Source organism: Sinohyriopsis cumingii, chromosome 17, assembly GCF_028554795.1.
Source record: "Sinohyriopsis cumingii isolate HCF-2022 chromosome 17, ASM2855479v2, whole genome shotgun sequence".
Classification (NCBI taxonomy): Eukaryota; Metazoa; Mollusca; class Bivalvia; order Unionida; family Unionidae; genus Sinohyriopsis; species Sinohyriopsis cumingii.
Window position 1 is genome coordinate 63236336 of NC_142977.1, and position 18990 is coordinate 63255325.

At 35.2% G+C, this 18990-nt stretch overlaps 1 protein-coding gene across 1 annotated transcript in view; it reads right to left on the reverse strand.

Moving 5' to 3' along the window:
* Positions 1–1481: 1481 nt before the first annotated feature.
* Positions 1482–18990, reverse strand: part of LOC149779094 (uncharacterized) — a 61901-nt gene continuing 44392 nt past the window's right edge. Inside the window, exon 9 of the mRNA XM_089939651.1 lies at positions 1482–4874. Within this exon, the coding sequence (XP_089795777.1) occupies positions 4304–4874 (571 nt within the window). The 3' untranslated portion in view covers positions 1482–4303. The remainder of the gene's footprint in view (positions 4875–18990) is intronic.

Genomic DNA, 18990 nt, shown 5'->3' on the forward strand with positions numbered 1-18990 from the left:
TCCTAAACTTATACTAAGTACCGAGCAGAAAAGATGCGAATGTCTTCTCCATTTGAAAATCTGATATTCTCGGTGCTTACCCTTTCAGTTCACTTTGGTTCTGCTTTCGTTTTATCAGGATCGTGCCAAGAATGTAGCGTGCATATGTTTCTTCATGGGTTCTCTTTTCACGTGGACTACATCTACACCTCCTATCCAGCAACCTCTCTCTGATACAGGATCCAACACAGACCTACTATCCAGCAACCTCTCTCTGATACATAATTCAACACAGACCCACAATCCAGCGACCTCGTTCTGATAAAAAATTCAACATAGACCTACTATCCAGGAATATCTCCCTGATACAGACCTCTTCGGTGTCCTAGTGGTTAGATTGTCCTCTTCGGAAGCTGGACATCGCGTGTTCGAACCCCGGCCGAGTAATATCAAAGACTTACAAAATTAGTACTAACAGCTACCTCGCTTGGCGCTCAGCATTAAGAGGTTAGTATTAGGACTGGTTGTCAGGATAACGTGACTGAGTGGGACATCATGCTACGTGTCTGCGGAATGATGTCCCTGTGCTAGACATCACGATAAACTACCACACTGCAGACATCGTAGCGATATGATTGAAAAGTTGTTAGAAAGCTACGTTAAAATTCATAATCACACACACACACACACACACACACACACACACACACACACACACTGATGCAGAATCCAACACAGACCTACCATCCAGCACTCACATTTTGATATACAATAAAATGCACATGTTGATATCCAATAGCCGCCTTTTATTATTATCCTCACAAACCTCATCTTCCCAACGAGGTGGTAGGATGGTTTATACACAGGCTATACTTACATACATACAAATATACTATTATATACAGGCAAGCGGCAGAAAGTTTTAAAGTCATCTACGTTTCTCGGATCCTATCAATACGCCTTGTATAGTGCTTAATACCCCATACTACTCTCCACTATGCCATTAAAATTGTAATCGAACAAAATTCTTTCTTCGCCAAATAGGAGGGTGTAATAATATATATTTTCAGACATTTTGCAGGACACTAAACGTTGTAAATGTTGCAGATAAATATCAGAAAGCGAAAAGGCATTGAAAAGCCAGAGATAGATTAGTTTAACCAAGGCACAATTATATCCGGCAACAACCTGAACACATGTTAAGAAACCCTAGTAAGCTCACACATAAATAAAATCGGTCATTGCCTAAGACACTTATCGAGAAAGAATGTACGTGATTCTGTCTTAGACCTAATTGGATTCTGCAATAATATGTTGTATGAAACTGACACAACTTCGTCCGACAACTCTTGGCTGGAATAAATACATAAAATTCACAGAATGTAGGGGATATAGTAGTTTTTGTTGTTTGTACAGTTGGTTTGCTTTGCACACATGCTCCAGACACGATCTTCAGCGTTTGGTCGAATAATCAGATTTTAAATAAGTAAGTAAATGCAAAACAGTAGCAAAGATTTATTGAGAAAATGTAACACATTTTACTTTTGAAGACAATCAAACAATCCTGTATTTTGTAATAAAAATCTTTTTAATTCATAACACCTAAGAAGTCGTTGCATTTGATCTTTCACTATGTGCTTGCTTTTGGATCTTTTCAGAAGAATGTAATTGTCTACTAGACAATGTTTCTATGCAGGCTAGAAATTATAAGCCGACTAATGCATGACTTATTTGACCATATGAAGGGACCGGTAGCGGATCAGGCGTTAGGGGGGTCGAACTCACAATCGCTGTCTAGACGTTCACAACTGGTAGTCGTGTTGTTTCTTAGGGTTATATCAAAGCAAATTTATGTTTGCATGCATTTAAAACGTTATGTAAAACAGCTTATAGTTCTTTAATCATGTCAAATGCTTTGAGGCATTACTCAAAATAGTAAATTAATATAGAACATCAAGCATTACCCAAAATGGTACATTGGTATAAAACATCAAGCATTACCCAAAATGGCACATTGGTATATAACATCAGGCATTAATCAAAATGGTACATTGGTATAAAACAGCAGGCATTACTCAAAATGTTAGATTGGTATAGAACATCCGGCATTACTCAAAATGGTACATTGGTAGAGAGTATCAGGTATTACTCAAAATGGTACATTGGTATAGAAAATCCGGCATTACTCAAATCGGTACACTGGTATAGAACAGCAGGAGCAGGCATTACTCAAAATGGTACATTGGTATAGAATATCAGGTATTACTCAAAATGTTACATTGGTATAGAGTATAGAACATCAGGCATTACTCACAAAGGTAAACTGGTATAAAACACCAGGCATTACTCAAACTGGTACATTAATAAAAAGCATCAGGTATTACTCAAAATGGTACATTGGTACAGGGCATCAAGCATTATTCAAAATGGTATATTAGTATAGAACATCAAGCATTACAATGGTCCATTGGTATAGAACATCAGGCATTACTCAAAATGGTACATTGGTATAGAAAATCCGGCATTGCTCAAATCGGTACACTGGTATAGAACAGAAGGCATTACTCAAAATGGTGCATTGGTATAGAATATCCGGCATTACTCAAAATAGTACATTGGTATAGAACATCAGCAAGTTGATCAGAAATAAAGCATGAACACTAGACATAGCCCAGAGCTGGATTCCTTCTGCATACATATTACTTTCTTGACAAATAGTCTCATTCACTACGAAATGAAAGCATAGCACATTTCATCCCTGGTTGCCTCACCAAAACAGGTTATTTCGGACCTTGAGGTGGATTTGTATACTCATGTTGAGGTCAATGTTGAGGTCAATGAATCGTACTTATTGACTTTAACCGGATCTGCAAACCTTTAGCAATAAATGAATACTATACATACATTACATAACTACAATTTACTTTACGGTTCTTGATTCACTAACATAGCAGATATTTAAAAACCTTTGAAACGAAAGAATGACTTTTCTTTTACAAACAAAACATGTTTCAAGAAATATCCGTCTATAATATGTTAAGTTTCAAGCTTTCTATTAAAAGCATAACGTCATGCCAACTTGTATATACACTTGCTTCGATTCTGGCAAGTATTAAAGTATAAACGCGATCACACATTGACTTATAACGATGCATGGGCGTAATTAGTCCACTGTCTATAAATACTCATCCGATACTCTTCATTGTGGATATCCCTATAAGCTTTGCAAAAACCGCCATGTGTCACGAGCATACCGTATACCCATCACCCACTTGTTCATGCTGACACGATCTGGTGTTGCTGGGTTGCTCCAGATTGTAATTATTTTGAATGCAAGTCTATAAAATAGAGATCCAATTACTCACTTATGAAATATATATCTCTCAGCCTTACAAAACAGATCAAACACATGTGTAGTCAGCATTCATGAAGTATAGAGATATGTACATTTTGAGTACTTCTTTTGGATTTATGGAGATTGCAAAGGTCTTGCGCGGAAAGAAATAACTTTTAATTTAAACACGGTTCCTAATTTGATCAGCTATAATCACTAAAGTATTCATTGTTTGTAAATCTTAAACTGTACTTTCATGTAGAGGATAACTTCATTCCTACATTTTATAAAATAACCAATAAAAATCTGTTTTCCAAAATCTGAAGAATAACTTCCCGGACAGATAAGTCTGTGGCATTACTCAAAATGATACATTGGTATAGAACATCAAGCATTACTCAAAATGGTACATTGGTATAGAAAAGCAGGCATTACTCAAAATGTTACATTGGTATAGAACATCCGGCATTACTAAAATTGGTACACGGGTATATAACAGCAGGCATTACTCAAAATGACACATTGATATAGAATATTAGGAATTACTCTAAATAGTGCATCGGTATAGAACATCGGGCATTGTTCAAAATGGTACTTTGGTATAAAACACCAGGCATTACTCAAAATGGTGCATTCTTATAGAATATCCGGCATTAATCAAAATGGTACATTAGTATAGAGCACCAGATATTACTCAAAATGGTATATTGATATAGAGCATTAAGCATTACTCAAAATGGCACATTAGTATAGAACATCAGGCATTACTCAAATCGGTACACTGGTGTAGAACAGCAGGTATTACTCAAAATGGTACCGTGATATAGAATTTCAGGAATTGCTCAAAATAGTACACTGGTATAGAACATCACACATTGCTCAAAATGGTACATTGTTATAGAACATCAGGTATTACTCAAAATGGTACATTGGTATAGAGAATCAAGCATTACTCACAAAGGTACATTGGCATATAACATCAGGCATTACTCAAAATGGCACATTGATATAGAACATAAGCAAGTTGATCAGAAACAAAGTATGAACACTAGACATAGCCCAGAGCTGGATTCCTTCTGCACACACATTACTTTCTAAACAAATATTCTCATTCACTATTTCGTTATCGCACGAGTCCAAGGCCTTGTAAAATGAAATGTATTGTTTGTTACTTCTGGTGCGTGCCATATCTCTGTAATAAAGATCAACGCTTCCTTTGAAACATGGCTGCTTTTTTACTTCATTCGCTACAGGTATGCATTCTGGATGACATGTTCCATTGCTTGAACAGACTGAAGTTACATTGCTGGTGACGTGTTGTGCAATGAATGAAAACTCTTGAAGATTGCAACCTTCAACCACCACATCGACTCTCTTACAGTCTGAGATAAGGCATCTATTGCTGGTGAGATTTTCCTTCGGGTAGTACCAAATGATAGCATAGCACATTTCATCACTGGTTGCCTCTCCAAAATACGTGTATTCGGACCTTGAGGTGGATTTGTATTGGCATGTTGACGTCAATGAATCGTACTTATTGACTTTAACCGGATCTGCAAAACTTTAGAAATATATGAATACTATAGATACATAACATAACTACAGTTTACTTTATCGTTCTTGATTCACAAACATAACAGATATTTAAAAACCTTTAAAACTAAAGAATGACTTTTCTATTACAAATAAAACATGTTTCAAGAAATATTCGTTTATAATGTGTTAAGTTTCACGCTTTCATTTAAAAGCATAACGTCATGCCAACTTGTATATACACTTGCTTCGATTCTGGCAAGTATTAAAGTATAAACGCGATCACACATTGACTTACAACGATGCATGGGCGTAATTAGTCTACTGTCTATGAATACGTAAACATCCGATACTCTTCATTGTGGATATCCCTATTAGCTTTGCAATAGTAATATATATCAGCGTGGCCACCATGTGTCACGAGCGTACCGTATACCCATCACCCACTTGTTCATACTGACACAATCTGGTGTTGTTGTGTTGCTCCAGATTGTAATTATATTGAATGAAAGTCTATAAAATACGCATCCAGTTACTCACTTATGAAGTATATCTCTCAGCCTTACAAAACAGATCAAACACATGTGTAGTCATCATTCATGAAGTATAGAGAGATGTATATTTCGGCAATGCTTTTGGGTTTATGGAGATTGCAAAGGTCTTGCGTGGAAAGAAATAACTTTTAATTTAAATACGGTTCCTAATTTGATCAGGTATAATCACTAAAGTATTCATTGTTTGTAAATCTTTAACTGTACTTTTATAGTCATGTAGAGGATATCTTCATTCCTACATTTTATACAATTACGAATACAAATCTGTTTTCCAAAATCTGAAGAATAACTACTCGGACATATGAGTCTCTTCCATCAGAAGGAGTATATGCATGCACAGGATGTCACGGCACAAAAGTGGAATCCTGGCTGCATTGTGCCTACCATAATTAGGACCAAATTACTTAACAATTGCTCTAAAATATGTCTGTGTGTGTTTGGTGCACACACACACACACACACACACACACACACACTACCTACATTAGGATGACCTTGTAAATCGACATACATTGGGAGGTCCACCTCAAGGAAAGCATTTTACGCTTCCTTTGTAGAAGATTTTATTTGATTGTCTATGAAACCATGACCCAGGGGCCTAGATGTTTTGTAAAACTACATTTCTATTTGACTCATATGATGTGTTTTCCACATACATTTCGGGGTGGGGGATGACACACATGTGATAAATAGCATGCACTACGAGGACACAGGTTTACACACTTGTAGTACAGTATTCTTGAGAGCGCTTTGCAGAACTACATCCTCCGTGCCCAAGGAAAAGTTTCAACATTAAATTGCTTCATAAATTGTATTTATTTAATTGATATACGTTTCCAATTTTACTTGGTGAGGTATAAATAAAAACAGAAACGACAAAATATATAAGTATACAAATTTTCCCTGTATTTGTTTTAATTTAGTATCAGCCATTCTGATGACTACAAATGACACAGAAACAGCTAAATATCACTTGTCGTTTTTTAATTTTATGAGACAATGTTTTAAAAATTGGGATTTAATGGATACAAGAAAGACAACAAAATCATGCGAACACACAACAGTAAATTGTTTTGGCAGTAGCATATTTTCAGATTGTCAAACGTTGTCAATTAAAACACTATTCATTACTTGAGAAATGTAAGCTCAAAAATGTTAAAAATAAGGCAACCATAATCGTAACCAATACAAAAAATTGTTGAACTATTGAAGTTTTATGCCCAGAAAAATAAGACTGAAACATCATGAATCCAGACCAAATAAACACCAACTTACATTTCTATGCAAAAATGGCAACTGGTTCAAGGCTTCCTTAATTATAATATCTCCGATTGCACCAGTTGTTAGTGACAAAGCTTATGACTTAAATAACTTCAAATCAATATAAGTTGTCTTGGCTACAACTGTTTCTTCCTTCAGCCAACCGACAAAGAATTACATTATCTCCAATAATAAAAGGGTCCTTTAACAATCGTAATAATCATATTCCCAGACACTGTTTTTGGATAGAAGGAAATATCAAATGTTTCTTTCTCGACTTATACAAATTGCATCTCAATTAAAGAACATTCTTTTAAAAAATATTTAATTGGATTACCTCTGTATTGATGTTTAATTGAAGAAGTATACAACACATATTTTTCTCTTGCGAATATTACCCAGAACAACGCCATGCAATGTTCCAAACCTTAATCTATATAGTAAATTTAACTTTAAATATTTAAAGTATGGTGATACAATGCCCCATATAAAAGTAGCATTCGTGTTTTCAGGTCAATCAACATTTGTTTAGCAATCATGCCTGCTGAGATTCGAACAACCAGACTTTCATTCAGAAATCAGACCACAAAAAGACGATATTTACCTTTGATGAAACTGATTTTTCGACTATCTGTTTGTATTTTATGTGGTATCGGTTGGCAGTTTAAATATTTTATAGAAGGAAATAAAGGACTTTATTATATTTGTATAAAACAGTACTGAATTTCATAACTCAATATGATTTGCATTTTATTTCTTACGTGTAAAACATTTTTGAAAATGATTTATACTGTAGAAACTTATTAATTGTTAACTAAGGATATATAACTGTCTCAGTTCTAGAAAGACCGCTCCGGTGACCTAAGTGGTTAGAGCGAGAGGTTGCGGTTTCAAACACCGGACGAGTCTTACCAAAGACTTATAAAAATGTTACTAATGGCTGTCTTGCTGTGCGCTCAGCATTAAGAGGTTAGTGATAGGACTGGTCAGCCTGGTGTCAGGATAATATGACTGGGTGGGACATTATGCTACATGTCTGCGTCATAATGCAGGAAAGAAAATGTAATATATATCATTAAATGTAAGATCTGTAGCCTTCAGCATGTCGAGGAAACTGAAAAGCTACACAAATGAATCAAGCTTCATAGATCTGATAGGATGACAAAGAAGCTGTACAGAAGCCAGGTCGCAGACCAGTTCTCCTCCCCTGGCCACACTTTCAGTGATATAACACTTATTGCAACTGCTCACAATGCCAACTGGAGTTCCGAAACCAGGAAAGAAAAGAAATCTTACTGGATACTCCGTCTTAGAACATTAAAACCAAGCGGTTTAAACCAAGAAAACTAGAAAAAAACAGTCATGCACAAATACAATTATCTTTTGCAGCCGATACATTTTATATATAGACAGGGTATAGCAAGTAGGTATATAATTATATGAGAATGTGGTAGTTTGAAAATTTTGAGAAAGATAGATCATGCTAAATTTCAAGAACTATTTTAGAATTTACTGCCTTTATTTTACAACTAAATTAAATTCAATATGTTGTTTCCAGGATGGTCGGAATATGTTTAAATGTGCTCAATGTTTAAGCTTCATAAAAGGAAATAATTTGTATTTGGGCCGAGTATATAAAAGGAAGCAAAATCGTTCTCAAAGACCCTAATTTGCTTGGTGTATTTGTTACATCTCAAAATATGTAACCAAACATTGTTATCTGACGAGTATAATCCATATGTATGTGTTGTCTCATTTATAGTATTAATTTGTAAATGTACGCTTTGATTTAAGATGATAACACTTTACATACATGTATAAACACCACAATCATGATATGCTTACATGAATAAACTCTTCTGAGTTCTACTGAATTCAATTATACAGCGAAATTTACAATAACATGTGGACTAATTCATAAAAGTGTTTTCTTTACTTGGTTTGCTGCAATAATTTTGTAACGCAATACTAATAAAACCTGGCCATACATGACGCCCCAAAGAAGCAGCTGTAATTAGTTATTGTTAAATTTATACTATATTGTTCAGGAAATGCGTTTGTTTTTTTCTTCATGGCGTTGTAATAAAAGACGAAAATAGAATTCAACATTGAAACACAAAGTCCAAACTGTACTGGTCATTGGTAATTGTAGCATTTGCTCGATCGCTATATACAAATGTTTGAAATTCCTTATTTTTCTGCAAGGTGTTAGTGAAGTGTACAGATTTATTGAGGTTTTAACTAACATATTTGTTTAGTTTCTTTGCGTTTATTTAAGCGATGAAAATTTAAGGTAGTCACATAGGTCACAGGCATGTTTCGAATTCTATTTAGGCGATACAGTAACGAAGCACTTCCAAGAAATGCAAATTAAACTTTACATTTATTACTATTTGGGTTTTGATCATGAAAAAGTATTAAAACTATTTAGACCCGTACGTGACTGGTAGGGAACTAACTGGACACAAACTAGATTGACGGTGAAAGAAGCCACAGACAAGGTTTCCATATATTTTGTGAAGGTCGCTAAATCGCTATTGAAACGCGGCAAACATCCTACTGGTTAAAAACTCTGTTCATAATCTTTAATGAGTTTTGCCAAAATTATACCAAAGAATGTATAATCGCTAAGGAAACACGATTTACTTTCGAATGGATAAAACTACAAATACTGATCTTAAATGACAGTGTGTGTGTGTATGTGTGTGTGTTGGGGGCTGGGATATTGCATGGTGTCCAACGCACAACGACGATACATTGACTTATCATAACAGTCATGCAGAGCAAGATACAATCTGTTGCATGAAAGGTCTATAAGATTTATGAGTGGATTTAAGAATTTCGAACAAGCGACGGTAAAGGTGTACGTCAAACATCTGAAACAAACCCTTGTCTCGTATCAGTTCCATCAGTTCAGCTTATCACAAAGACGGTGAAGCCATGTATCTTGACAGAACAATCAGACAGATTTCATGTTGAAGTCATTCAGGAAAGATATTTGCCTTAAAAGGAATATATCTCTCAAAAAAACTAGCTTCGTTTTGAATGATGACACAAAGAAATGCCATCCTTTATATTTGTTATGCAGATGTGTAATGATGTTTTTGGTCCGCCTTTCCTTTTGTCCTATGCTTGTTATTACGATTACGCAATAACCATTTAAACTAAAGAAATTAATGTAATAGGCTAAATATTTTAAGGAATAGATGGTCTGTCTGATCTTTGAAAATTCAAAATGAATACTTAATTGTTCACTTTTTGTTTGTCTAGACTTACATTTTGGGTTAAAAACTGGTCGGAAAAGCATAGATGAATTTTTTTCTGCTGATGTATGTATGTATTTAGATCATCTCATTGGATTTTCGTCTGCTTAGACAGTTTTCTCAGTGTGGTGTGTTCATATCTTTTTCATGGCGGTCGTGTAGCTTGGCAGCATAGTTAAACCTTCAGGTGCAAAGGGTTGCTATTTGCTTCCTAATGTTAATTTAATGACAAGCTTTTATTCAAGGATTTAGAGTAAAATTAATTTATTCCCAGTAATGTCTTAACTTGGTATTTCTAATACATTGCCTTTAACTCATTCATACAGACCCTCAAAGCAACTAAATAAGCAATAGTACAACGAAATCAAACATTACAAGCTGTGCTAAAAGGGCTAAGTACAAAATTGTGTTTAAATGTGTACATTGGGATTTATTAAACTACCTGCACGAAATAATAAGGTAGGATCAAATAGATACAAAAAGTTCGTTTAACCACCGATTTTAGAGCGTTAGCCATGCCTTCTCAGGTATTCAGGTGTGTGGCTTAGAGTTGCATGATAAAACACTACAACACTACACCAACCAAACATACTAGATAATATAAATGAAGAAATAAGTCTTTCTCATTATCATACAATTATTTTCTATTGTGACAACAGCCAGTTGTAGTTTCTATTCATGACGGAAACATTGAGTCTAACATGAATATAGTGAAATGTATTGGTAGCGAGAGTCGTACATTTCTGTAGTCAGATGGCTTAAAGAAGAATATGGGCAATAATGCAACACGCACCGGACACGACAAAAGGATGTGGGTGGACAATGGAAGATGACCATTGGAGGCCTATCTGGATGCCTTTTTATGAATCGTCTGAAGCTTGCAGTAAGCTAATAGAATGCGGTTTCAAGTCTGAAGGTTGTCAAAGCTGAAAGTGTCCCAAAGCGGGACTGACGAGCACTGAACTTTACAATTGCAGCTGTCAGACATATTTGGTTGTCTTCGTTTGACTCAAGCAAATATCATGATCACATTGTTTTATTTATGTTATCTTGGTAGAAATAATTTTGTTACTATAAACCTTGCTGAAGAACGTTTCTCGTGTTATTACTCAGATCATTTGGAGGTACTTCAGTCAATAAAATAATGTCGTGATATGATAACACCGCCTTATGTTTTTCTACAACTTATATACAGACTAAGTAAGAAAAAGTGAAACACTCAATTCTAACCGCTCCAATACTTGTATGGTAATTTATATAGCGTATATCTGTGTTTTGAGACATGTTGATAGCATTAGCACCAATATCCCCCGCTCATATGATTGTTTGGAGCTTATAAGTTTCTGAATCTGACCCAATGCGATACTTGTGTGAAAATATGGTGCTTTTGTCTGGCGCGTAAGTTCAATTTCATTAAGCCACATGACTACTAGCGACTACTTCAGCTAAGTGGTGTTACGCTTTCCTCTTATATGTTTAGGATTTCTTTACGCGAGTTGTTACAAAATATTCTGTGATATCTGTTTCTGAGATCATCCATGTGCATTGCAAACAAATTGTCCCATGGTTTCACCTTTCATTTTTGACTAGAAACATATTAAATGGAATATACTTCCAATAATAATTGAACGATGCGTATGATATTAGATCTATAGGTCAAACTGCTAACTGTGATGGAAAACCTGGCAGTATATGGCAGTGTCAGATGGGCGTCGGTTATCAGACAATGGTCACCTTTTGCATTATTCACATATTTCCCTATTTTGAGTGCGGACAAATTGATCGTTTGACAAAATCTAAATTAATCTCTGGGATTCATGTGTAAGTTTCATACAATGTACGCTGTTGTCCCCATTGTTTATTTGATTCCATGATCGTTTAACTGAACCTCTTTATTATCCTCTCTAAATCATCTTTTGTTGACTAAAGATAATACATTGCATAAGCAAGGCAGAACGCAAAACGACATTGTCCTTCCACGAGTACATTGAAAGTATTTAAAATAGTTAATACACTTTCCAGGTAAGAATAATATTGTAACAAATTTGGCTTATGCGCATTTGTTGATAGGTCTCCATTTTAAGGATTTCTTAAATGTTTTTGATTATGTGCTTAATTATGGGAGGTCGGTACTAAGATTATAGTCATCAGACTAATAATTAGCCAGTTACTAGGTGCAAACGTCACGGAGCGAAGTGTTAGTGAGTTTTCAAGATGCCATGGTTTACTTCACTTGAATTCAGGTCAGAACCGCATGAGTATCCCTGTCGCTCAGTAGTCCCTATTAAAATCTAATTGTGTAAATTGATCGTATGACTCCCTGTGCAGTATTTATGATTGGAGACTGGTAAATATTCGATGGAATAAACGAGAAGGGACTGTTCCGCCAACGACAGGCGCCGTTTACTGTTGCTATGGAGGTAAATATCGTGCTAATTTAGAGGCAAAATGTGGCATAAAATCTAGATTTGACTGGCAGAAGGTGGCGTAGTAAAACTAGTTCCCTGTATTTGGTTGTTGAGTTGCATAGTTTCTTGGCGTGAAATACAAGCGGTAAGTTACGGAAAGTTAATGAGAATTAACCATGCCGTTGTGCGGTTGACAGACAATTGGGAAGTTGTCAGATTTGTGATCATGTATTAATTAGAGAAATATCATTTGCAAAACGGACACTTTGGACTTTCCAGTTTACAAAAGTAGTTTATGAGAGTCTTTGGAATCTGAGGAAACGTATGACTAATAGCGGAATTCGCGCAAGGGTTTGACATAATTTGACATAGCACGGTCATGAAACCCCTTTGGTTGTTATAATGTTTCTTGTGTGAGCATAATGCAAATATGTAAACTGGCGTGTACTATTTTCAGCTATGATGTACAATATTTAAATCTAAGTCGGTAAGGATATTCTTTAACTACGATATCATTTATCCTAACACTTCGGTAACTATAGTTCCATTTCAATACGGTACCATTTACACTTGCAATAAATTATATCAGTCGGGTTTTGAGGATGAAATTATCGATTTTCAATGACTCTACGTACTTGTTTGGTCAATGTTCTGATCCGATTAGCTGGTTATTGTCAAAACATATATTGATTATAATTAAATATAACATTTGTTTTATGATTATTCAAACATTTGATATCAATCCAGCGTGGTATTAGTTAATATTTTGACGTTATTGTTACATATGTCCAGTACATTTGAACAGCTCTGTTTGTAAACATTAAAATTAGGCATTTTAACTGCAGGAAACCAAATTATCCTGGAAAATGTTTCATCAACATAAAGAACTCAGGTTTGTCGAATCCAGGACTAGACAACATTTTATAGTACCTATAATTGCTCTTTTCAGGCAAAGTTTTCACGTAATGGCTCATTTTAGTAGATATTTGAATTCTCTTGCTTTTCCCCCTGCCCCACACAAAATGCGCATGCGCGGAATTTCATTTCCGTTGCCAGACCAGGACATTTAAAGGTGGGTGAATTGATCAACATGCCTTGAAGCACAATAGTATAAAGAGCTGTAGAATTTACATAAATGAAATAATTTTAAAGTTCTAAAATAGACTTCTCTTTGGATTTCTATACATTCGTATTTACCCTATAGATATTACATTTCTCAGGTGTTAATGACAAACATTTGACAGTAAATTTTATAGATTTAATATTATTTATAAGTACATATTTACTTATAATTTCACATATTTAAAAGAGTTTTTACCTTATTTAAATATTAAGCAGATGCCAGTAATTTTTTAACTGTATGAAAAATTAAGTTTATATCACCTGAATTATTTGTAAGCGTTTGAAAATTTGAAATTTATGATGTGATAAACATTTCATGAATACTAAGTTTGGCATTTAAAACGGTTTTCTGCCTATGCCGTTTGGTTAAAAATATACTCATTGCTCATAAATTTTGTGACTAATACTTTTTTAGAGTGTCATTTCTTCACTGGTAACTAATTGTTTAGCTTTGAGAAATAAGGGGTTGGGTATCATGCTGAATATTAGTAATAGTTGTACTAATAGTATTAGTAGTGGTACAAATGATAGTGGCAGTAGTAATATTAGTAGTAGTTCTCGAGGCTGTCTTTTGATAATACAACAACAACAACAAATAATAATAATAATAATAATAATAATAATAATAATAATAATAATAATATTATTATCATTATTAGTGAGCCGCTGTGGCTCAATGGTAAGTGTGCCCGACAGGCTAACGTAAGGGTATGGGTTCGGATCCTATCGTTGGACTAGCTTGTGTCACTTATAGATGAGTGTCTTTGAGCAAGACAATTGACTCCTCATTAAATAACCCATTTGTGTTACTTTGCTGTAAAGCATCACACCAAACCAAAATTATTAATATTATTATCATGAAGTATAAATTTTTCAGGAATTGAATGCCTAATACGAAACATAAGTTTTGAAATATAAAGTTGTAAATAAAGTCAGAAAGAAAAACTTCGTTATTTCTGAGTCTGAGCATCAGCTTGTTCACCTAGGGAGTTTTACAACATTAGACAACACCTATAAGATAAAAAACATATAATGATATGATTACAAAAACAAACACCATAAAATTAGAAAACATGAAAAAACATGCTGAGAATATTTAAGGTAGGAATCATTATTAGATCTTTAAGTTTGTTCTTGCAGTCGAAATAAGTGAGTTTTGAAAGCACTTTTGAGTGTGATCACTGTATCTTTGTGTCTAAGTTCAGTGGGCAATTCCTTCCACGTTGCTGGGCCCTATTATGCAAAAGAACGCTGTCCATATGACTTTGTTTTCATAGTGGGAATAATAAGTATACGAATGTCAGAAGAGGAGCGTAATTATTTTGTTGGTGTGTACACATGGGTGAGGTCGGATAGGTATGTTAGACTATAGTTCGACAGTGAAACGTAGTACAGAGAACAAATTTTGTGTTTGATCCTGGATAGAACGGATAGCCAGTGTAGGGTACAGAGTAGCGGGGATGTGTGCTCTGATCGTGGTACTCTAAGTAAGATCCGAGAAGCTTTATTTGGAACTTTGTGAAGTTTCTGAAGCAGATATTGAGATGAACCAGACAGAATTGAGTTACAATAGTCCAGTCTTGAAAGTACTAATTAACACACGAGTGTTTTAGTGGCATCAATTGAAATATATTTGCGAACTGAGCTGATGCGTCTCAGCTCAAGATATGCAGCCTTGCATATGTTCATGACCGGTGCAATTTGAGAGTACAGTCCAGAGTAACACCTCGGTTTCGTACTGATTGTATGAATTTAATGTTGGTGTTCCTGATATTTATTGTTTGAGGTAAAGGATGTGAATGAGAAAGTCTTTGTGTTGTGATCAGAATGGCCTCAGTTTTATCATCATTCATCTGCAGCTTGTTCCGTGTCATCCATGATTTCACATCAGAAATCCACCTCTCTACACCTTGGATGGTAGCATCAACTTCAGTTGGGTGCTTAGTTTTGTATATTTGTGTGTCATCAGCGTACAATTGGTGAGACACTGGATGATGATCTATGACACTTGAGAGCAGCTGAGTGTAAAGAGTGAAGAGAACAGGACCAAGAACAGACCCCTGAGGAACACCACAACATAGATCAACTGGACTGGAGTGTATTCCATTTGCATATTCAATGTGTGTCCTGTTGACCAAGTAGGACTTGAACCACAATAAGGCTGTATAATGAATACCAAATGCATGCTGAAGATGGTGAAGTAATATATCATGGTCTATTGTGTCAAATGCTGCAGACGAATCAAGGAGTGTGAGGACTGTAATCTTTCCGCTATTCCACGCAAATAGAATGTCATTAACTACTTTTATAAGAGTAGTTTCAGTACTGTGGTAAGGGCGATATGCAGATTGTACATTGCTAAAAAGAATCTTCATCAGGAATGAACGCACGAAATCCATAGAGACAGGTTCAAATGGTGCTAATGGTTGCCGCTCAAATTCTGAATCCCAACTGTATGGTGACGACGAGTCAATTGAAATTGTGGTGTAAAGCTTATCTCTAATGGTTTGTAGTTTGTCACGGAATAAATTTGCAAAGATGTCCGGTAGGTCGACTGGAGAGAAGGTAGTTGGAAATTGTGTAGATTTATTCACTAACATTAGCTTGTTAGTAATCTCGTTGAGCTATTTGCAGCTGAAACTTTCCATGATCTTAGTAGTGTAGTGGGCTGATTTCGCTGCATGGACTATATTTGTGACATTCTTCTTAGCGGCTTCATAGATTTGCTTATGAATAGTGAGTCTGGTGGAAGGCCAGAGCCTCTCAGGTTTACGGCGGTCTCTTTTAGCAACACCCGTTTTTCACACAATTATCGCATGGGGTCAGATATTCAGAACCTTATACGCTCCAAACAGTCTGATGAGAAGGGGGATATTGTGGCACCATTTTGATGCCAATGCTATCAAATTGTTTAAAACACAGATAAACGTTATATAAAATACCATACATACCAGTGAGAAATAACTTGCTTTAGGTCGAACATAGGAAAACGTTACTTCTTTCTTAGGGCTATATTCCAAATATATATATATATATATATATATATATATATATATATATATATATATATATATATATATATATATGCAGTTTAATTGTTCTACTCCATAGTTTGATAGTTTGATTATAAACTCCATTCATACGCTACAGGCAGAACGTTTCATATCCTACATTTTAATAAAGAGACTAGACATGATATAAGAGCAAGATTGTAATGCTCAACGATGCGTGACCATGTAGGTTTCTCGTAACCAACTCTTTTTTTCTTAAATAGATGATGGACAGTTTCAATGGATGCAGCACAAACATAGTGAGTAGAATATGAGTAATATATTGAGCAAACAAAGTTTGCCCTAGTGCCCTCACACGACGAGTTGATGCGAGCTATTAGGGACTGCAGCAAAATGCAATAACAGCTCAAATAGTGTTGTGAAACCTTGCCTTTTCAGATCTACATTTACGCGTCAGTTTCCAAAACATTCCTGAAAACTTACATGAAACTATTTTCAAGTTCATCAAAAATAATGGTAAGAACTAGTATTTACAAAAAGTATAACACTTCCCTTTCAGGCAGAATAAACACCTATGAAACGAAAAAGAGTATCCCCTCAAGAACTTGCCAAATTTCGTATCAGGGAGCGAATGCAACCCGATTATTTGGAAATAAGAATAATTAATGATGAAGCCAGTGATTAGTACATTCATTATAAAAATTAAGAGAGGATTGAAATACAGGAAAGGGTGCTACAGGAAGCGCGTCATGCTCACTGTACCATTATTTAAACATGTATTCTAAGATGTTCCATATTAAAACTACAGCTAAGAGAATATAGACTTTTAAAATAAATATGTCCCCGTATCTTCCAAAATCTGACCAAGAAGGTAGATGCCAAAGAATAATTACATTGAACTCATGGCAACAAATAGCGTCCTAATCAAGTGTGTCTATATTTATATTAAGAAGAACCTCCCATCCCATTTCAGGTGATGCAAATTCGTTTCGTTAGAATATGGATACATATTTTGTCTTCATTTATATAAATCCAGCGTAGTATTTTTTATATACTCCCGAACGTTTATGAAATAATAATTACGAAAAGGCCTATTATCATTACACGTGCTCTTTGCCAGGCTATTATAACAGCAGTGACAACATTACGTTAGTTACAATCCATTTAAGCTGGCTACTAAGTAATCTAAAATGTTGTAAAATCATTTTTCGCCATAATTTCATTTATAGCCTCTACATATAAATAACAGTAACATTTGACATGGCGTTTTAGAAACTATCATTTCACGTCGAATCAGAATAATGGACATACAGTCCTATCACTAGGAAAAAAGATAATGCATCGTCAGTTAGATGCGAAAGCTCTAATCTGTATTTACATCGAGAGTAAATACACACGGGACTAAAGTAATGATAGTAGTAAGGTGGGCCACTATACGTACAATGGAAATTAGCATTACGGAGACCCCTGGGCCACTATACGTACAATGGAAATTTAACATGGCGAAAAATCGTGGGTCAATATACGTACAAGGGGATTTAACATGGCGAAAAATCGTGGGTTAATATACGTACAAGGGGAATTAACATGGGAAAAAAATTGTGGGCCGATATACGTACAAGGGGAATTTAACATGGGGGAATAGAGTTTGGGGATTGTTTAGGGACAAAGGGGAATTGAATATGGTTTTTTTTTTTTAAATTTTTTTTTAAAAAAGGGGTAGGCAATGGAAAGGCTATTTCTTTTCGAGAAATATGGCTGGCCCTGAAAAGGGCCTTTGGGTTTTCTTCTGCTTCTAGTTTCTTCTTTTTCTCCATCAAGTTCTTATTTTATCTCCAACACTCTTTCTCTTCTTTTCTTTCTTTTTTTTCTCCTGCTCTTCTTTCTTCTTCTCTTCCTCCTCTTCTTTCTTCCTCTTCTCATTTTCTTCTTCTTTTTCAATCTTTTCGTTCCATTTGCTTATTCTTATTCTTTCCTCTTCATCCTCCTTCTCCTCCTTTATCTCTTTCATGACACCACTAATCTTGTCCTTTACCTTTTTTAAGTTATTAATTTCCATCTTTACACGATGGGGACTATAGGAATAATGGTCTTCAACCAGTCTTATCAACATTTGCTCCATCATTCCTAAGTTGTCTAAAACGTCTTGTAATGTTTGTATTTTGTCCATTTGGTTAGAAGCCATCTTCTTTTTTTATTCTTTGCAGAATGGTTTGAACGACGAATACTGTGGGTTCTTATACTTAAGGCGCGTACGTGAAGGAAAACATCCCCCTAAAACGTAAAATTGATCTTACCTAGATCATGACCAAACAACGCGCGGACGTGAAGGAAAACATCCCCTACTTTTTCATTTCATATAATAAAACCCAAACTATACTCTCCACATACGCTAAGAAACAATAAACAAATCCATAATCTACTATCCACACAATCGTACGTGAGCGGGTACAAACACAAACACACAAACACATACGCTAAGAAACAATAAACAAAATCCATAATCTACTATCCTCGCAATCGTAC